The sequence below is a fragment of the Anser anser genome, assembly GCF_964211835.1.
Source record: "Anser anser genome assembly, chromosome: 13".
Lineage (NCBI taxonomy): Eukaryota > Metazoa > Chordata > Aves > Anseriformes > Anatidae > Anser > Anser anser.
In genome coordinates this window covers 6,635,246-6,657,142 of record NC_139734.1, presented here as the reverse complement: position 1 = coordinate 6,657,142, position 21,897 = coordinate 6,635,246, and the positions used below count along the sequence as shown (strand labels likewise).

The window sequence follows — 21,897 nt, the reverse complement described above, 5'->3', positions numbered from 1 at the left end:
CAAAGACAATGCTGTCTCCTTTAAGGCAAAAAAGTGGGTTTAGTTTTCCATACAACTTTATTGTAAGGGCTTAGGGAACCACGATGCAGCTGAGCTTAGATTCATTATGTTGAAAGCCCCCAAAGAGGTCCCATCATGGAACAGACAGGGAAGATGAGCTGGCAGCGAAGCCTCTGCTTCCCTCCCCACCACAACCAGCAGCTCCCATCGAGATCAAGGAGTGGTCTGCGGAGCCCTTCCCAAGCCTCCAGAGAGCACAAGTGCTCCAAGGTTGGGTTGGACTTCTAAAGCAATTTGGGGGGTCAGTTGGCAGTTTTTAAGGAACAAACACAGGGATACACAACCCAAAGGACTTCCCGCAGGGAGATGCAGGGCTGAAGCCAGGGAGCTGGCGGGGGGTTCCTGGTATGGAAATTGTGGGAACAGCTTCATGGGTGAAGGCACCGAAATGAAAATTCAGGCCTATGGTAAAGACCGAATTTTGGTTTGAACTGGTATGCTTCCAGAGCAGGACACCTCAGAGCTCAAGATGAAGCCTCCGGCAGCTGGGAAAAAACTCTTCCCAGAGGTCTCCCTAGGGACGCTGAAACTGGAGCAGAATCCTTGCTCAATGCGTCCCTGGGGAAGCCCACAAACCTTCCTCCTCGCCACAGCAAGGCGATCAGCACAGTGCTGCCAAGCAGCTGAGACAGCTACCCGGCAGTAGGATCAGTCCATGGCACCCAAATGACAGGTGCTGTGTGTTTTCGAGCCGTGCATCGCTGTCCTGCCCCTTCTCCTCCTTCCATGCCATCAGGCCTCTGCTCTGACTTCCTACTCGAGGAGCGGAGACGAGGTGAGGGAAGAGCTGGTAATAAAGTCAGCTCCCCACACCCTACAAAATCTTTCCCACTTGAGCAAGCATTTGCATGTACATCAGCTACTAAATTTATGGTGAAGCTTTTAGCCATATGTGAGAGCCTCTTATGAAAGCCACGAGCACTGTGAAGCGTTTGCTGCATTTCTGGTGGGGCTCAGCACTGCCAGCATCCGGTCTCTGATGGGTACCGGTAAAAGTCACGGCTCGCACTCAGGAGATAACTTACTGCTTTGGTATCCCACATTATCCAAGGACAGATTTACACGTCTGGCTCATCGAAGATTTACTGCTTCTGGTTTATGTACTAAGGAGCAATAAATGCTTCAGGGAACTAAACTCTGCACCATTCCGGGTCTTTTCTTTCTGCCCAGCCTCAAGGCAAAAGGCACACATAAATTCCTACCACATCCATCGTTAGTTACTCCAGCACATTCCCACCCTAAGAAGAATAAGACCAAGGAGTGATGATCAAGCACAAAATGATCACTTCATGCATTTTATTGAGTCTATTTAAATTTGCATTATGACATCTTACATAGGGAACAAACTCCTCCTAAATATTAGCTATCAAATCTGGTCAAACTGTTGTCCGATGACCTCAGAGTACCATTTTGTACTAAACAAGTCCAGTATAAACAGATGTAAAGCACTGTACAAAAAAAAAAAGAAAACTGTTACATTCTCAGTTGAATTCAGGGCTTCCCAACCGATAGCCATACTGGCAGAGAGGGAGATTCAGGAAAGGGTGTTGGGTGTTTTAGCTGAAGGGACCAAAACCACATAAAATAATCAAAACAAACCCAAAAGTATGGTTAAAAGACATCTCAAAAAGAGGTTGGGAAGCCCTGGTATAACAAATGCAAATTGATTTTCTTTTTTAACACAACACAGACTTAATGTACTTTGGGTAAGCTACCATCAGTTCTGTCTGTTCACCTTCCTCCTTCCCTCCCTAGTCAAGGACAAAGAAACAAAGAAACAAACAACAACAAAAAAGAACAGCCTAGCGTATGCAAAGATTGGAAATATTTCTGAATTTGTTACAGATTCCCTTAACGTGGCTCCGAGCCAACGCTCACCAACACTTGACTACACACCCTCATTAAGCAACGAGTCCTTGCGGTATGATGGGGAGAAAACCAAAATATTGGACACATACATATGTACACGTTATGGTAATGAAAAGGATCTTAAGCCAAAGATAAGGCCACGGCTTACGCCAACCAGGTGAACCTTGCAGTGTGGTGGCAAAGATTGCGTTGGGAGATTCAGAAAAAGCCACCTGGCACTGCCAAAAATCACAGCCCCACGGCCAGCCGTGCCACTGCCTCTTCCCTTGTCTTCAAGTCAGCCCCTCGTTATCATGACACGGCGTGGAGCCTCCCCATTGTGCAGGCAACCCTTGCAAGATAAACATCCCCTGCAATTAGACAGGGAAACAGCCCTTTGGACGCGACGTATTTGCATAATCCAGCTAACTGACAGGAAACTGGGATGACAGTCATTATGTTCCATTGTGTCAACATTAGTGGGAAATACATTAGTTTGCAAGCTGACACAATGGACAATTATGGCTCCTTCAAATCTGGTACAGTATCGTGTTAGTGCAGCTGCTATGCATGCACGTTAATACTTCCTACCAAAAGTCTTTAAACTTTTAATGAGTAATTTCTATGCATGCGGTAGCTACGCTAATGAAATCATTTTTAAAACGAGTCAATTAACTGCCTACAAGTTCTTTGCAAAAAAAAAAAAAACAACAACCTCTTGTAAGTGATTAAAAAAAAAAAGTGCACATAAAAAGGAAATCTAACAAATCCCAGGAATAAGTCTTCACAGTCTTTTAATGGATAAAGCCTTAATTTAAAGAAAGAAAAAGAAAAAAAAAAGTAAGCACCCACAACTCTGTATCAGTTTGCAATTTGAGTTAAGCTATCAAACATACTCTTAATTAAAAAAATACCATTCGTTCTTCTAGGTTTTGGCCTCGCAACTGCTTTCGCAGCTGTGTACGGAGGTCCTGCAGACAGAGAGCTGTCCCGTAAGACAGGAATTCAGCTCACCCACCAGATAAGCGCTCACAACAGCAGCTTGGGTGGTTTGCCGTTTGAAAGAAACACCACGATAACTACAGAGGCACGCAGAGGCAGGCGGTAACAGGGAATCCCCTTCAAAAGCAAAGCACAAGCCTTCGACGCAAGAAACCAGGCTGCTCCAAGTGACGAGATGGAGATTTGTGCCGGCTCTGAAGGCAGGGTAAGAGAGGCTCCCACAAGGTGGCACTACGAACCAGGCAGCTGCCGCAACAAGGCTGCCTCTGCCTCTACACTTCTCTTTTCTGTACGAGCAGGCATTTCAAAATCACAAAAATGGACATTTTAACCTTTCATATGGCTATAAGCGTGAGTAAAGGTGCTGCATCCCACCTGTAATACCAAGAAAGAGCAAACCGAGGGCAGCAATGTGTACGAAATCTCAATACCATAATGACTTTATAAGCTGCAAAATCGGCTAACGGCGAGCCTTTAAAATTAGCACATTTCACATTTTGTTAGCAACCGAAGTGGAAATACTGACTTTTCCTAACTGCAACATAACTTTAAAAGGACAGAAATGGAATTACCTCAAGATATTAGGGTAAAATGCAGCAGCACTTGGGAATTCCTCTTGCCAGATCCCAGCCCTACAACCGTCCCGCAGAAGGCGGGGGGTTTGTGGATGTGGTACGATACAAAGGCATTTGTGGCCATCACCGAGCTTTTGGCTGCGGCTCCCAGCAGCTGGGACACTGCTCTTCCCCAGCACTACTGCAGAGGCCGACAGATGACTCAGCTACACAAGGAGCTCTTCGTTGTATCAGCAATTTAATTCCTGCCAACTTTTCCAGACGTTGGGCACCTAGCTCCCAGCACCTTCAGTACACTCAGTGTTGGAAAAGGTGTGTAAAATATTGAGAACACTCAAGGGCTTCTCAACTCAGGTTAAATTTTTTGTTCTTGGTACCATTTGGGAAACCTCCAACATTCTATCAGTTGCTATCATTACAGAAAGATAAGATGTTAAGGCATGTCACTATTAAGCTATAACAAAACTGTAAAGTTGAGCCTACCAAAGGGTACAGTTACTGGAAACTCAGAACATTAAAAAAGCAAGCTATGTTGAATGACACGCATCACAGCCGTGCCTCACCTTAAGTAGCACTAATGGGCTCCTTTCTTTCTGGTCACCGTGCTCAGTCTTCAGAAATGTATGTCAGGTTTTCAAAATCTAAAATGGCATTCATGTGGAGAAGGTTTTTTTTCCCTTCTGATTCTACGCTCCAGTAAGTCAATAAAGCTACTGGAAACTGCAACCAATAACAAGCATTTGCTATGTGAATGCTACTGGAAGAAATTCAGAAGTGTTATTTTGTTGAAGAAATTTTGGCATCAAATACATTACCTACATTCACGAGAGTCCAGCACCTGAAATTAATAGCTAACTTCCAATTTTAGAGTGATGCATGTCACAGAGGGGAAAAAACTTAAGAGCACGAGCTTATTTATTCCTCTGTTAAAAACAAACAAAATCCCAAAAAAACATGTATTCCCTGTGCCATGACAGTGCGTCCCACCAGGAGGAAAGCAAACTCAATAGCCACTCAGGGTTTCCCACTGAACCAAACACCACAAAATGCACACGTATTAAAAATTTGGAATTTTGGGACACAGTGGAATCCTTAACTGATGAGACATTAAAAATGGCTTAGAGAAGAGACTGTATTTTATGCAACCACCACTAGAAAACATCAAAAATGTTTTTTAATTAGGCAAAAAAAAGATAGGCTAGCTTTGGTTTTATCATCTGAGGAGCACACAACATTTCCCTTACAGCCAGCAAGAGCAGTTCATATCCCTTTGCAACTACCACTCTGGAGGTGAAAGATATACTGCTTTCCCTGTTGCAGACATAAGCTAGGGGGAAAAAAAAAAACAACACCAGGGAATAAACCAAAGACAGCTCATTGAAGTGCAGGGATGTTTTCTCCTGACACCGATGAGTTAAGGTACAGGATCAGACTGGCTGCAGTTGGCAGGGACCTCTGGGTCCATCTGGTCCAAACCCTGCTCGAGCAGGGCCAACCAAGCAGGTTGCTCAGGACGACGTCAAGGCAGCAACACATTTTCTGGTTCTCCATTTCAGTGTGCCACAAACATACTTCTAAAGATAATTTTTAGTCATTCCAATGGGAGTATAAGGAGTATTTTTTGAATGTGTAGCCAATCTTAGGAATAACATTACATATATTCCAGTAATCAATTACAGTCTCCAAATTTAACGTAGCACTCTAATAATTAATCTCTCCCAGCTAATACTTATTTTTCTGCAGCACTCGAACCAACACTGGATATATCATGTTCACTGAACAGATGCAGAGATTACTAATATTGCTGAAGCTGATGGGGGGGGGGTCACTATTTGCCTGCTGAAGAATCACACAGGGTTACCTCAAACTTCAAAGTAAAAAATGCAAAAATTGGGCATAAACCTGACGGAATAATCTGGTACACACCGGTTTATATTATTATATATTAGTAACCGTATAAAGAAAAAGAAAAAAAACAGCCATTAGAACAGTTTCTAATTTTTATCATCTTTTTGGGTGGCATTACTGAGCCAAAACACTGCAATTATAAACATTTAATTTCCATTTTTTAAATGCAATTAAGATGTCTAATTCAACTGTTTTTATATTACAGTAGCTTTTCACATAAATAGTACAGATATGCACTGCTCTTGACAGGCACACAGTTACAAAAGCAGCTCTCTTGTATTTAGTTTGCTCTCTGTGTGGTGGGTTTTGTATGAAAAGCATTCTCGATTTCTAAGCATGGTACAATTTTAATTCTTAATGCGTTAGTACAACAGTGCATTGGAAAAGTACTGAGCTTCTACAAAAAAGCTTTACAATTTTAAAACAGATTTTTTTTTTATTTAAACAAGCATAGGCAATTCTTATATTTCCACAACAAGATAAATATCCCAATTAAGCTAACAGCTCATCCTACAGCGTGCCATAGTGATGGGGAAAGGGCTAACATTAGTGTTATTTACACAGACACGTCCAATATTAACCCAGTATGAAAATTAAAAGCATGTTCAAGTGTGCAATTAAATTCGTGTTATTTTTTTCTCAGTCAGTTGGATTTCTTGCAAAAAATCATCTACCACTCATGTACATTAAGCTGGGATGACTTCTCAGATTCCTCATAAGCACAATCTTTAGGACAAAATGTTTATTGGACTGGGGGAAGAAAGGGGCTAGAACTTCATAAAGAAAAAAGTATTTTTAAATGGATAGGCGTCTTTGGACAAGTGAAATTTAATCACACAAACTGGCTAGATCTCGAAACCCCTAATTAATTTTACAATTTTAAAAGCTTGAATTCAGAGAAAATGCTCTCATGAGGGAAGATTCACTCCAAGTCATTACTATACAATGAGGTACCACTCAAAAAGTGGCCATAAAGGAAGTGACTTCTTTGCCCATCACTATTACACTAGCTGCTCGGCCATAAATTCAGATCTCATTTAGACAACACTCTCTCTGTTACCAGACGCTAAGACTGCTCTGCGACAAATGGGACAAGTGGAATTTTCTGATAACCAGCGATCGATGCAGTGGACATGATACTCGTGAGAACAAGGCAGTTTCCGAAGCTTGTTGCCTTCGGTGTACTCTGTAATACACACGCTACAGGTTTTCAGAGCATCGCTCTCACCAAAATTCCTCATTGCTAGGTTGTCAATTTGTTCTTTGGTGAGTCCTCTTGGTTGGTCATCATCATCTTCGTTTAGTAGGAAAAACTGTGCTAGGCTAAGGAATGGTAGAGAACCACTTTCTTCAAACGTGACCGATCCTCTTGTATTCCGACCTTCCCGTCTGGCACCAGATGTTGAACCACCTTCATTACCACCTTCGTACACCTCCCCTGAGCTAACATCCGTACTTTCATTGCTTGAACTACCACCACCTCCGTTCTGTGGCTCAGAAGCATCCACGTTCTGATTTGGAGTTGGGCCACTAGGATCTGCATCACTATCACTATACATAAAGTAACTCAGCTCTCCAAAGCCTGTCATTATCTGCCTCAGCATAGTCTGAATAGCAACTGATGTAGTCTCGCTCAAGCCTGTGTTTAAGATCCTACGAATAGGAATCCTAATGGTACTGACGTAAGTTCTCACTCCAGCCCGTTCTGAACGTGAAAACGTGCGCCTAAACCCTCCCCGTTCGCTCTCGTAAGTGACCGTGTTGTTAGGGGTCTGGGACCGGGACCGAGTTCTGTTGGCTATGCTGTCCCTTTGCCGATACTCTCCGGGACGAACTCTTCTCACCTGAAGATCGAGCACTATGGTAGGAGGCCTCTGCCCAGGAGTTGCAGACTCACTGGCACCATTAGTTTCTGAAGAACCTGCTGCTTGAGGAACAGGTCTTGTTTCAGGGGCTGAAAACAGAACTGCGTTTTCACTTGGCATCTCAGTCCCCACTGTATGCTGCCTCAATGTCACATGCTGCCTAGTTCTAGAGCTTCCCTCAGCTTCATTCACCGAAGAATGGTCAAGCGTTTGAGATGACGTATTGTGATGAGACCTGCGAGTAGCCTCACTCACTGGATTAATAGGTGACCTACTTCTATCAGTCCTAGCCCGTGTCCTCCGCTGTTCTGGGCTCCTACTTCTCGCTCTCCTCTGCCCTCTAGGAGGAGAGGCTTCCTCAGTTGTTAGCTCCTCTGAAGTGCTCCTTTCTGATCCAGGCTGCCTTACAGACGGTGATTCAGACCTTGGAATTTCAGAGTCACTTTGGCTGTTTTCCAAATCCTCCCCACTGGAAGGCTCTACAGATGGCTCATTCTCAGTTTCCGGATTTGTGTTCCCATTATTACGGTTGACATTTATTTCCAAACTGAATCTGAAGTCACCACTATTTGGGTTAGTCCGGCTCACTGCTCTCCAAGATTGGTTTCCTCGTTGCCCACTTCGTGTAGTATTTCCAGTCTGTCGGACTGAATTAAGCCAGTCTATTATAGAATCTCCATTTGAAACATCTTCTGCGGACTCTGCACCTGCGAAAAAGACAGTGAACTACCAAAATTAGAGTACTTAGCTAACTTTGGAGTGATCTTTTCCAAAAACATAAGTGCTTAATTTAAAAAAGTGACAGCTGAGAAGCGCTTAATCCCATCAAGCACAACCATGGTTTCACATGTAGCATCACAGTTCTTATCTACCAGAGCTCTGTTAAGGGAGCAGGAGTGGACTTTTTTTTTCCTAACATGCACAGACAGGCTGCAGCCATCACACAGCAAACAAGTCTAAGTAACACATATTATTTATTGTAAATGGAAAGTCTTACTTCCTGTGTTAAAACACATCAATATTCTGTGTTTTCCTTTCCAAACAATTAAGGGATCTAGCGACCACTGAATTGAGACCTATGTTTGTCCTGACCCTTCACTTGAAGATCAGCTTTACAGCAAACCCATCTCACTAAAGAATGAACGCCAGCAATAAGCTCCAAGAATCCTCCACCAACCTCTTTAGAGGGGTGATAACAAAACCCGTAGAGCACCTTTGGAAGGGAAGAATGGTGAATAAAAACAAAAAGAATTGCCAAAAGCATCCCAGAAGGGAGCAGACAGGAAAACAATCTTAAAAATAAAGAAAAAGAAACCCAAATGGAACTTTATTTTGATGCAAGTAACAGACACGTTATGGGTGAAATCTGTCCCAAACTGATCTCTGCAGCAGATATCAGACATAACGTTCACTTAGTTTTGAAACAAAGCTCACCTTGCACCTGCCTAGGCTTAACTTGTTCCACTCCTGCACTCAAGTTAAGGTCCGTATGGGGTGCTAAAGTTAAGAGTTTTCACAAATACTGTATATACCTCTATTCTCATCACTGTTTTGCTGTGGCGGACCTTCTTTAACTTGGTGTAGCCTTCTCAGCAACTCCTCTTCAGTAATTTCACCTTAGAAAATAAGCAAAGTTTTCCAAAAATATTTCCAAATCATATGTATGGCAAGCATTATCCAAAGCTTCTACAGAAGGTACAAGCCACTGTTTTGTCTTTTTTTTTTTTCCTCTAATTAAATCCTGCCACAATGAGACTGCCAAGCAGGTTGCTAAGGGGAAGTTCAGACACTTCAGCACCACTCTTCCAAATAAGTTTTGCTGAAGGATCCAACAGTTTCAACCTACTCAAAAAAGACAAATGTGCTTTCTGGTTCTGCAACCTCTACAACTCATCAGCAGTTTTCTTCATCCTATACCAATTAAATGACTGTCCAGAGTGGGGAAAAAAATGATAATATGTTCACAAGCATGAAAAAGTTTGAATTAGTTGAAGTCATGTTTTAAATTATAACTGGTTTCAATTAGGCATCATCCTATAAAGAGTCAATTTAAAGTAGTAAGTCGATTGAAAATGGACATAAAAACACCCATGCAGAATCTTGCACCAGATTAATTATCCTAGTTATAAACTCTTAATACCAGCATAAAGTTTTCACACATGCTTACGGGCGATTATTTCTCTATCACAGAAGTCTAAGGGGCCATAACAGGGTCAGCTCTGGATGTTCCCATCAAGTGGTGTGAACACTTCTGTATCTGATGAATCCACATTGTCCCAACCACCTCTCCACGGTGGAGCCCTCAATTTTGAGTATGTATAAGTTAGCAACAAGCTACTCCCTACCACGGAACACAACTGCAGCACATGAACTAAATGGGTGAAAAAGATTGAGGAGAACAGAAAAGGACACAAATCAACTACAAGCGATTCCAGTAAGATGTATATACACAAGCATAACCTACCTGGTGTTCCTAGCAAATTGTTATCTCTCATAAGCCTGTAGTCCTCTTCACTCAGGTTGTTTACAAACTGATAGAAAGCTTCTTCTCGATCTAACCGATCTAGCTGACTCTGACGTTGTGCTTCGGATTGATCGATATTTCCTTTATCACTAGAATCTGAGCTCTCCATCTTGACAAATGGAAGAGTATCTAAAAAAGAAAAAAGAAACTCTTCATTCAACTTAGTGAAACACAGCACGATATTCAGATGTTTAACCTGTAGTATATTCTTCATTAAGTTGAGAAAAAGACTTTGCTAATGAATTTTCAGTTAAGATAGGCTGCATAACCACATGGATCGCAACAAAATCATTCTCAAAGCATGAGCGACTTCCAGAACTACAAAGTCTAGAGCCACCACTACTTATATTCAAAGCAGCAAGTACAAACACATGGAATAGTATCAGTTTACTAAGTGTCCACAACAATCTTTTTGCAATAAAATACTCCTAATACTGCAACTGCCTCGTGAATCCCAGAACCATGTCTTACAGTGCCATACAACAGCGTAGCACGAGGCACAAACCATTCATGATTATACTAACTCTAAAAGAGTACTCTAAAAGAGATTAAACATTCATCACTTCTTCCTTCCCTGCACTATGGTAAAGAAAGCAGAAATCAATCTAATTTACTGCCAATTAAGAGAAACACCCTCTTCAACATCCAAGTGAATTTTAACAGAATGGAGGGATTTAAATGAGTCTGAAGATGCTATAGAACACTATATATGGAAAAAAGAAAAGAGACAGGGCTTTTAGTATCCTCCAAAGTGAAAAAGCAGTTGTAAAATCAGCTCTGTAGTTGTGTGTCACGAGAAGAATTTGCTTGCAAGTTTCAGTAATTAGTGAATTACTGATGTTGATGACTAATACATTTCCAGGACAAAACTCCACTATGTATACCTGCCATAACTTCTGCTTCGAAGAACTATTTTCTATAATGTGGTTTTATTTTTTTTTAAATATAATCTTCTCCTCACATTGTTTTTCATTTGGAAAAGATACTTCACAGCGTTTCAAAAAAAATAAAATTAATGAATACAGTGTCTATATTTGATCAAAAATAAAACAAAAGACATGCAAATGCAGGAGACATACTGGCACTAGTTGTGCCATGCAAATATATCAAATGAAGTTAAAATAACTAGTTTCCTTAATCATTATGCCTCGCTACTCACAACATCAAGAATTTTCCTGTATAACTGGTAGAATCTAGTTACTCAGAGAGGTGATTAGCAAGCTAATCCTCTGCATGCTAAAAAGCTCTGCAATAATATTTCCCATCAAAAAACGTTCCTTTCATTTAAACCATGTTGCACGTGACATGGAAGAATAAAGCTCTTTGCTTCTTGCTGGAAAGTTTCCAACACTCAGACATCTGTCTAGTGCAAAAAGCATCTTTTTTTGGTTTGTCAGCACAGCTGTCAAGTCAAGACTGCCCACAGTTAACACCAGTGCCGCATGATCTCCGAGTGGAGTTTATTTCAGCTGCTATTGTGAAAATTAAAGTGCGCTGACAACCTCTGTGTAGCAGTAGGAAATTCCACAGAGTAGGACATCCCACTATTGCAGACTTGCAGATTATAGAAATAGCTATTCCAATCCTCATTCTGACGCAGTAAAACTTGTTTTAAGTTAGTCATGTTAAAGCACAAACGACCTGTTGGCCCTCTGCATTACAGGTGTGGAAGGCTACTGGTATTTGTCTCCACAAATTTCTTTTTTAAAAAAAAAAAAACATCAGTAAAAGCAGCAGCAATCTGTAGGGTTACTACCGTTTCAGATGGAAGGCCATCAGCTGTCCCTGCATTGCTACATCTCTGGTGCAATCCGAAGACTGCATGGCCAGTCTGAAGACTCGCATGTGACATGCTGTCAAGTAAACCCACTCACAGGGGAAGTTGCACAACAGTTCCAGCAGGTACATCCCACTCGGACTGGGCTGTTACGAAATCCGTATGCCCTTCAAACCTCACACACGTACTTCTAACGAGAACATAGCTTGCTTGAAACGTGACAGCTTTTTACACGCTTTCTGTAACAGAACTATGACCCCAACTAACTTCAAGACATATCCAATCAAAGGAAAATACCAGAAAGACAAAGCTGCTGCTTTTTACAAGATACACCTGAATAATATCCCAAGTAGAATGAGACTTGATTCCAAAATAAAGCCAAGAAAGATGCATTAGCTTTGGGGAAATGCTCTAACCAGCATTTTCTTTTTTTCCATGAGACCGACGACAGTGAAGCAAAGTTGACAGTACAATTAGGAAAATTAGGGAATGCAGTAACGCTAAAGGACAGGGGCAGCATAAAGCTGTTTGTAAAATATTTTCCTCAAAACGGTTGCTACCTTGATTTTTACTGAGTTTGAAACACGTGTTCTTCACAAACTGCAACATTAACATATTTGTAAGCATTAGGCTAATTCAACAACAGGTTTTAAAAGAGTACATTATGTATACAAAGTATGACATTTGTTTACTGCTTATGCTTTGAAATTTTCCTTTTGACTGCAAACTCCAGTGCTTGCGGGCACCTTGGCTATCTAACACCTACTTGACAGAAAGACTTTTGTCCACTCCATTTCAGAAGATGAAGTGGACACTATTCTTGGTCAGGGAAGAAAGGCAGAGGCAAACCAAGTGAAGCTGAGAAAAATGACCTTCTTTACCAACAGACTGATGCACGCTTCAATAGCTGACTCTTTAGGAATGCTGAAACTACAGCGAAGTCAGTCTTTCTTATTTCCAGGCTTGCTCCCCTTTCCTCCTGTTTCAGCTTTCATCTTTCAACTGTAAAGTCCGCTGTTGGTCAAGACTGAAAAGACATCATTGCTAAGAAAAAGCCTTAGATCTGGGATCTCAGCTACAAATCCCATTTACAGGGTTCCCATGGTGGCAGTGCTGCTCTGTTTTTGATGCAGCGGAGGGTCACACAAATAATGTGGAAACCCACCCCTCATTCAGGGGATTCAGGCTTCTGCTCTCAGCTCATACACTGCAGCAAATTATGACTGGCCTAAGGAAGCTGACTACAGCAACACAGGGAAACCTGACAAGGGAAAAGCTACAGGTATAATATTAAGTTACAGAAGAACACCCAACATTTGATTATCTAATAAGCAGGTGCGCTTCAACTGTTTCTCTTTCTCCCAGTGGTTTCGTTCAACTCAAAGTAAGACTTTGTTCTTACTCAAGTGAAAAGATTCAGAATTTCCTTATTTAGTGTTCTCCCTTGTCAGCACTGAGTTGACAAAGGGTGGGGAAGGTCACATCTGTGAGTAGGAAGTTCAGATCTGTCAATTACTGCCAACTTCAGCCAAGATATCCAGTAATGAAAATCTTTTTACAGGAAACAGGAAAAAAATCACCTGAAGGTTGCCCAAAACAAGATATTGTACTGAATCACAGCTAGAATAAACTACTTTTTCTTAAAAAAAATAAGTGAAGGGAAATACTCTTCAGCAGCTGAATATCCAGGTATTTTCCAGCGAATACTACAGTGAATTCTTAAGTGGTGCTCCCATCCTTTGATAAGTCAGCAAAGGATCTTCCCCGCAGTTACGCTTCAACAATCTCAGCTGACTAGCTGTCTCTCCACCGCTGCTACAGACTGTGGTAGCAAAAACAGCAAGCCCCAAGCAGGTATTGATACATTATTTTATTCAAGAGGACGTAATATGCTCTTTTGGATAGGGATGATTTACGAATTCTAGATGTTCCTTCAGTAATGCAAAGTGACCATTCTCACGGTACACAGCACAAGAAATATCTTACCTTTTCCCGTATGCCAAGTCATGAGCGTGTAAACAAAAGCCAGTCAGGAATTTACAGTCATTAAAAGAAAACGAGCGGGACAGCAGGCAGTAATAAAACACTCCTGTTGTCCATTTATCTTCACCAGTAATACTGGGTGTCTCCATAGTGCTTAGCATTGACAGACCAGAGAATTCCTCCCCGAAAAGTACTGATGGAATAGAAGTCACGTTGCTAAATTGCTAGCTCTTTCCCCTTCAAAAACGGTTAATATTTCCTGACATCAGTTATCTGCATTGAACACCAAAACACTAACTTAACCTGCATTCTTGAAAACACGAAACCTTAACGTTATAATCTTCATCAGATTTACGAGGCAAGCCTCAAATTTTAAGAGGAGAAAGGCACTTAGCTGATGTGCAGAAACAAATGAGATGCTTACGAGCCGGCTGTGCAGCAAAGATCTCTCAAATTCCCCCCATCTAGGCGTTCCTGGTATTTCAACGTTACGTGCAAAGTCGTAGCGCCCTGTATGTTCGAACGTTTCCTGAATTACCTCATGTCCCAGCAACATAATTAATACCTTGGTATACACAGAAAGGATGATGACAATATGAATAAGTGTCTCATAGATGTGCTCAGCAAAAGGCTAATTTCTCATTTATGATTCATAACCTCATCTTAATTAGGTACTTCAACCAGTAGAGCACCTTGCCTACTCCTAGTCTGCAGGAATTATCAAACCCTTTGACTAAAAGCAGCGACTCAGTAGTGGAAGCTACACCACCTTATATTTCTGGTTTTGGCTTGTTTCAGGTTAACTATTTTCTCCCCACTTTCACTGAACACACCTCAGAGACGTTTTAGCTCTGCAGAAGAGCCACGCAGCTGTCTGCTCAACGCTCTTTCCACAAACTCTGGCTCCAGCAGCTCTAACATACCGTCCCGTTCAGCAGGACCGGCCCCAGCCAGAAGTCTCTCCCGTTCCATTTCTCAGATGTCACAGAGCAGCAGCTACAGCGGGCAGTTCTGTTACTTCGGGCTCTTTAAGCACAAACAGAATCAACCTAACGGGCAGTACTGACTCCCCTGGACCACAATCGATCCAACTACTAGGCTTTCCTAGAAGAATCAGAAGTGTAGAAATAGTCTCCATGCTCGTCAGCGCACAACTTCTCAATAACCAAAGCTAGCAGAAAGGCAGACATAACAGGAACTACATCTTCATCTTAAATATTTCATCTCTCGAGACTGCAAGCTCAAAAGCAGAAGCAAAAAACTGTCAGTGAATCCTATCATTAAGGAAAGAAGATACCATGAAACAGTGAAATCAAACAGCTATTTGCATTATACATGGAGCTTCATTGCCTCAAGTTTTTTGTCTTTCTGGGTAGCTACACAAGTCTTCCTTCGAGATTAGACTGAAGGCTATGATGGTGTAGGTACAATTCACTAATCTACATCTCAGAAATGGTAACAAGGAACTTTTCCACCTTTCGAAACTGCAGCATGAGTTTTGGACGTACTCCTTTTTTCTCCTACTCTTGCTTTCTGATAGTCTGATGAACAACAGCTCTACACAGTTTCTAGATTTCTGATTAAACTTACCACAAATTCTAAACACACAAGAACTACGTCCTCTTTGCCTCGAAAAATACCACAGAACATGCCCCACTTGTGGAAAGCTGGAAGAAACTTGTCTTCTTAGAAGTATGTCAGGTAAACTGCAATAAAATTCACTGCTAACTTAATATGGAGAGTTAAACACGGATTCAGCCAATTCACTACCCCAGAACATTTCAAAGTAAAGTCCATACAGCAAGACATCACTCTGAACGTACATTTTAAATAATAGAAAGCAAATGAATACTTGTTCAGCACAGCTGCAAAAAAATCCACAGAATAAAAAACCAACGAAAATATTTTAACAGAACAAGCTGCTAAGAAGCAGCAAACACTTGCCATCTTACTGTACCCCACCTCAAAGAGATCTAGGCACAAAAACAAAACAATTCATTACAGGTTTCTAGCATCACCTTCTGGATGAAAGGGTGGGACTTAGCAATTCCAGAACAGTGAGCATGTGGAATGAAGATGGAACTAAGAATATATAACACAGCAACAATCACCAAAATAAGAGCTTCACGTTTTATCTTCTGCGCTTATCAGCACAGCATTTTTCACACAGATGTTGAAAACAAAAGACAGCATTTCCTTTTGTGCTCAAACCCAGAGGGTACCACAGAAGGGAAAGTTTAGCGTCCACAAGTCCCAGCACTGGGAGAAGACAGTTGTGAAGCTGGGCTCTTCTCCCCCAGCAGCAAGCTTCCTGCTAGCTCAGCATGCAGAAAGCTCGAAGGAAGAAGTGATGTTGCACACCAGTACCCAGCGCTGCCACGGAAAGTCAGCGGCATAAACAGGACTGACAAGTAAGGAAGTTGTGCCCACAAAACCGAAGGCCATCATGTAGCGCTTTGATTTCTGCAGAAGGAGAACTTCTGGTCAGTGAAAGCACCAAGCCAATCGCACCCTGCTGGATTTTACTTAAAGGAAAGCCCAGCTCTACGTTTACTCTCACTTTCTCCACAAAACTGTTGCCAATAGAGCTTCTACAAGAAGGCCAATAAAACACTGCCAATCGCTGCAAATACAACCCACCCAGCGATTCTGATGTGAGGATTTTTTGTTGTTATCGTTGCTGTCTAGTACCCAACAAATATGAAAGTGGAAAATACATTTAAGCAAAATCTAAGTGAATTTCAATACCTACCCCTAAGAATGTAACTCCATTTCTGACGACAAACTAAGGCAGGCAAGCTCAAGCACTTTAACAAGATTATGTGCACATATATCTTGCATATTGAAATTAAGGCTGCTCTAAGTGAAATGCTTTTAAGTTACTAAATTAGGAGCAAGTGCGCGCGCCCTGACTTTTCCTACATACTCAATTATCCTTAGATGGTTTTACGAGACTGCACAACTCTGCAGACCTCCTTCAGTAAAAAGCTGGCCTTCAGCACTGCAGATCAGCAGCAAGACACTAACAAGTCCCTCGTTAATAACAACACGAGGGAGGTACAGCCTTGTGCATCTCTTACGATCTTACCTGTAGCCAGGAATCTGCACAAAAGCAAAACTGCATCTGCGTGACACTTCTGGCTGCCCCTACTCACCACACAATGATCCTGCCTCTAAGTTCTTACGCTACTGCTCTGTTCAGAGGTGTTGGTTTTGAGATGCACGAGACCATCATAAACATATCTTGAGTTTTGTTTTATCCCTTCAAGACCAAGTTTTTCAAGCTAAAGAGTTGATAAGCTCTTCTCAAGACTGAGATTATGGCTCAAGAACTCCGATAAATACCCAATAATCTTGCTTGGATTCAGAGATGTTTTAGTACACGGAAATAGAAATATCTACGAAAAAATTACAAAAGCCTAGTAACTTGTTAAGCTGGACTCAAATGGAACCTTTAGGCTCATGTAAATTAAGTCAAAACATTAAGCTACAGCAGTAAAAAAAGATATTACAACACCTCCGCTGCAATTAGAAGCATTCTACCAAGATCAAGGAACTTATTTTGATACATTTCCATAGGGATGAGGAATAAAGGGATAAACTAGCCAGGTACATTAACACATGGGTGTTTAAGAAAATATTTCCATTTAGGGATCACATTACTCATTCCCCTAAAAATACTTAAACAGAAAAAAAAAAAGAGAAACATAATGGAGACCAGACACTTGTAGCACTGTTTCCGGTATACCTTGGTATGTCTATGTATTCAGGAATATGGAAAATAAATATGATACAGATGTCAGCCACTACATGCTTAACAAACGCTGGTGCGCTTATTCAGTCACAAACGTTTCTGTAGTCAGAACTGCTGCTGAAGGAAACAATAACTGTCATGTTTTAGCTGTGTAACATTAACAAATTCCTTTATTTTATAATGTATGGTATGCTTTCCACTTGTTAGCAGCAGGGGAGACGAAATTCCAAGCTATAATTTGTTTAATACCAAAATGGTAAATCTCTAGAGGAAATGCAGTCATTTTAAGTGCTAGCTGACCACTACAACAAAACTAAGTATCAAACTCTTAATTAAGATAATTAACTGCCTAAGAAGCAGCCAGCTATTTTTTTTATAAAAACACGGTCAAGTCACTGCAATTAACATTCAGGGACAAATTGGTATCGGGACTCCTTTAGCATCCTCATGACAACTGACAATCTGAAACCAACCACTACTGCCAGCCTGGGCAGGGAAATACCTCAGCTGTGCGACTGCACTACTGGGCACAGAGCAGTCTGAATTCTTGTTTATAAGCTCCTCCCGATTAGCTTTTTGAAAAATAAACAAACAAAAATGTTTTTTAAAAATCAGTATTTTTGCTGTGAAACCTGTTGTCAGGCTCCTTCTACTACATGCTAAAATCAAAATAAATAATGAACCTTAAAATCTACACATTACACCAGCTCGATATTGCTCCTCCATTAAAGCAGGCCACCGAAGATGAAGAAATATATTTACAACTGAGCTTGACAATAGTTTTGAGACATGGTAAACATGAATGTCAACGAGCAGTATTAAGAAAAGGAAGGAAGAACTTGCACAGAAAACTAAGGTAACAGCACAGAGGTAACGTGGTTAACGTGCCAACAGGGCAGGAACAGCCAACATTACAGATTTCAGCAGGTCCCAAGCCGACGGAGACCCTCGCAAGAGACACAGCGACAGGAAGAGCTCCTCTGCCCCGTCTCCCACTAGAGGCCTTCTCGTCTCAGCCCACGGGAAGCACAAACCGAGGACACGGTGCTGAAGGGCTGGGGCTGCTGAACGAGGCACTGAGCAGCACGGCGAGGCCTCAGGCAGCGCCTGCAACCGCTCCCCCTCCAAAAAAGGGCCAACTCCCCATTCCTCCCCGCCCGGAGGGCGCAGAGCCCCCAGCCCTGCCCGGAGGGGGGAGCACACCCCCCCCGCGAGGAGCAGCAGGTTCTCCCCCTCCACTGCGTTATTTTCGCTGCTAAAGGCCCCGGGGGGTGACGGGGCCCGGCCCACCCGGGGCAGGGCCGCCCGCCCGCCGCCATCTCCTCCCGCGACACCCCGAGGAGCCGGGGGGGGGGCAGCGGAGCGGGCCCCGAGGCGCCCCCCGCTCCCCCCCGGCTCCCCCTCGTTCCCCCCCGCGCCTCTCCCCGCCGCGGGCCATTTTGGGCGGCCGCCCGCAGGCCTCCCGCACTCACCGCCCGCCGCTCGCCCGGCTCTCGATGCGCTGCTCTCCCCGGGCTCCCCCCCCCCCAAACCGGGCTCGGTCCCGGCTTCCCCCGCCCCGGCTCCGTGGGTCCGCCCAGAGCCGCAGCGCCGCCCGCCCGCCGCCCGCCGCTCCCCTCAGGCGGCCATTTTGTGCTCCATTGTTACCAAGGAACGGGGGGACCGGAAGCGGCCGCCGACGGCGGAAGTGAAGACGCGCGCTCCCCGCCCTGCGCATGCGCCGACGGCGCCTCCAGGGCCGGGGCGGGGTGGCCGCTCACCAACGAGAGGAGCGTGGAGGACCGCCGGGGAGGGCAGAGCGGCCCCGTGCGAAGGGGGGGGGGCGCCGCCATTTTGAAGAGGGGCAAAGGCTGTGGGGGGGGGTGCGAGGCGATGGCCGCCCTCTGCCCGCCGCCCCCTGCCGCCCCTGCCGCCCCGGGGCTCGGTAGAGCCCAAGGGTGGCGCTGTTCAAGGGTCATGACTGGCAGTTTTAGTGTCCCCACAAGAGGCAGGCCTGTTGGCATGGGGGCCATTTCGTGTCACCTCGCAGCGCGAGGGCAGAGGTGCCAGCTCTTGAGGCGGGCAATGTCCAGCGTTCCCAAGCTAGTTTTTATTTTTTGAGGAAAAAAAATTAGCAGCAAGGCTGTTAAAGATGTTCACCTTCCTCACTCTGTAGATGCATAGGGTTTCCCCTCATCTTACTCAGGCTACACTACCTAAAGCAACGGCTGGCCTGGTGCCATGTGTTAGACGCTCCTCACACCACAGAAAGGCTAGATGTGAAACCTAATTAATCAAACACCGCACTTCCCATGTTCTGTAAGCCTGCTGATAGGTTAAATATCTCTGTAGTTCCACTCACTGAAGCTGAATTCCACCTGTTACCTCCAGGATCAGCGCGTCTCCCTTGTGAGAGGCTGGCAGAGCAGCAGAATCAGAAATCAATAAGACACAGCAGGAAGAAAACTGCAGCTGAAAAGAAATAGGAGAGAACTAGGAGAGAAAAAAAACGTACGAGCTCATTCTTGAACCCAAGGGGCTGGAGTGCCACACTGAGTACTAGCACTGGTTTAAGAAGAAGGAGAGGTGAAGGCTTTGCAGAGAACAGAAGGGATTCCTTTAGAAGTTTGAAAAGATCCCATTTTACTGACTCAAAAGTATCTCTTGAAAAGGCCATTAGGAACAGTAAAAACAAATTTCCATGAGCGTCATCTTTATTTTTGAGAAAGAACCAGAACACAGAAGAGCATCTTTGTGAGGATTTAATGTGGTTTCAGAAAGACTGTGGGAAACCTTTGGTTCTCCTTTTGGTACTTCATGGATAACAGTAGTGAGATTGCTGTCAAGTTGAGGGGTGGATGGCATTCAAAGTTTGTTGAAACTTGAACGTGTAGAAAGCGACAAGCCCAACTATTGATGTAAATGAAGCGTTCTTGAATAATCACAGTTCAAATTTTCCCCTTCAGATTTGAGAGCTCAAAAGGCAACTACGGTGTTTGTGCTAGAGAGAATGGAGCGTTCAGTTACATTTTTTTTTCTCATCAGTTTCACTTGCTACAGGATGGGACTAGGAATGGAAATGATACTAAGACCATGATGCCAAAAGCATAATTAAAGGAGAGCAGGAATAATCCCAGTTCCATGTGGATCAGATGTACATTCCCCACTGTATTTTTGTTGAATTACACGGAGCATAAAGCATGGAAGTTTATTCCAGCTGCAGGTGGAGGGATGATTCCCGATACAGTTGTAATAAAAAGGTGATACCTAACCCAGAATAAAACTTGCTTACAGAAGGTTAAGCTGTTGTTTGTTTGTTTTTAAAGCAAATGGGAGCTGGGACAGTGAGTTAAATCACATCAGTGCTTTACATCGTTGCTCCATTATGGATCCTTCATTACAGTTAGATTTGCTGTAGGGTCAAACCATGACCTAACAAATCTGTTTTTAGTGGTCAACGTGAGTAAAATTAAAAAAAAAAATAAAAAAAAAAAGGGGGGGGGAGTAATTTAATGTCAAAAAAGCAATCTTGCAGTTTTAATGGGCCGAAATATTTGCCGTTGGGAAAAGTCCTCTTGGAGCTGTTCCTGACCTATGATGAACGGATTTTTTTATTTAGATAGATTCCAGTGCTTGGAGAAGCTATCCCCTGAAGAAAGAAAGATCCCGTGGCTGAGCATGTAAGCTTTCTTTTCTGACAGACATCTTAGGTAAAGAAATTCATTCCGCTGTAAAACATCAGTAATTCAAGGAGCAGATGATCAGCATCCAATTGATCCATTTTATCACAGAAAGTGTTGTGCTGACAACTGATAAGACAGCCACTGAGTGTGAGTATTGGCAATCAGTAAAGCATCAGGATGCCCACCAGAGTACTCCGATGAGAGACCTCAAAGAACTGAAGAACTAGAAGGTGATGCAGCTGTGACAGAGACTTATGCATGAAAATGAATCCTGTATTTCTCCCTGCCTTTTCTGAATACCAGGCAAGGTCAGAGCGGTATAAAAGTGGCTTTGTTATACACCAGTAACCTAAGCAGCAAAATGGTAGGATTATTGAGCAAATGGGAGGTGGAGCATATTCTTTTATTTGAACCAAAGGATGATGGTTTATGCTCCTGGTGCAGCCTCAGAGTGTTTTATGACATCTGGCAAGTAATTTTGTTTGTCTCTTTCTTTTTCTCTCAATAGAGTATTTTTGAGTGAATAACCTTACTGAAAGTCTAGAGCATCATGAAATGGAAAGCAACAGAGGGATGAAGCATGCTATACTTTACTTCTGTGGGTGAGTTCCCACAGATAGAGTAGATATTTGCCAGTTTGCTTGCGATGAAAAACCCAGTGATGTACCGCTGAAGTACACTTTACTTCATCAGTAAAATCTTGTAGCTGAGGTCCAGGGCAGACAACTGGGGACAAGTACCTCCCCACCCACTGCATTGAGATGATTTGCGAATGCCCTCACAGGGTCTATCAGATGCAGAATAAGCTCTGATTTTTCAAAACTGCTTAGTAGATTTCATTGTCCAGTTAGTATTAATAACAATTAGTGAGTGACCTGTGCACACACATCTCTTTGGCAGGTTTGTAAAAAATTAGGATCAGCGTAGCAGTGTATTTCA

General features: G+C 43.0%; 1 protein-coding gene and 1 long non-coding RNA gene across 5 annotated transcripts; one reads left to right on the top strand and one right to left on the bottom strand.

Annotated features, from left to right (window-relative positions):
* Positions 1–1,342: 1,342 nt before the first annotated feature.
* RLIM (ring finger protein, LIM domain interacting) lies at positions 1,343–19,055 on the bottom strand. 4 transcript variants are annotated; one of them, XM_083798019.1, is made up of 4 exons: positions 18,944–19,052; positions 9,723–9,911; positions 8,791–8,874; positions 1,343–7,965 (listed from the first exon to the last, which is right to left on the bottom strand). In XM_083798019.1, exons 1-4 carry the CDS (start codon positions 19,011–19,013, stop codon positions 6,431–6,433), a joined length of 1,878 nt encoding a protein of 625 aa, XP_083654145.1. In that variant the 5' UTR covers positions 19,014–19,052; the 3' UTR covers positions 1,343–6,430. The 4 variants fall into 4 exon arrangements, with proteins under 4 accessions (XP_083654145.1, XP_083654147.1, XP_083654146.1 ...); XM_083798021.1 differs by having other exon boundaries at positions 18,769–18,962; XM_083798020.1 differs by lacking the exon at positions 8,791–8,874 and having other exon boundaries at positions 5,471–7,965; positions 18,944–19,055.
* Positions 19,056–19,205: 150 nt separating this feature from the next.
* Positions 19,206–21,508, top strand: LOC310881021. The gene is made up of 3 exons (XR_014572064.1): positions 19,206–20,535; positions 20,895–20,955; positions 21,467–21,508. It is a non-coding gene; the product is annotated as an uncharacterized lncRNA (long non-coding RNA).
* The last annotated feature ends 389 nt before the right edge of the window (positions 21,509–21,897 follow it).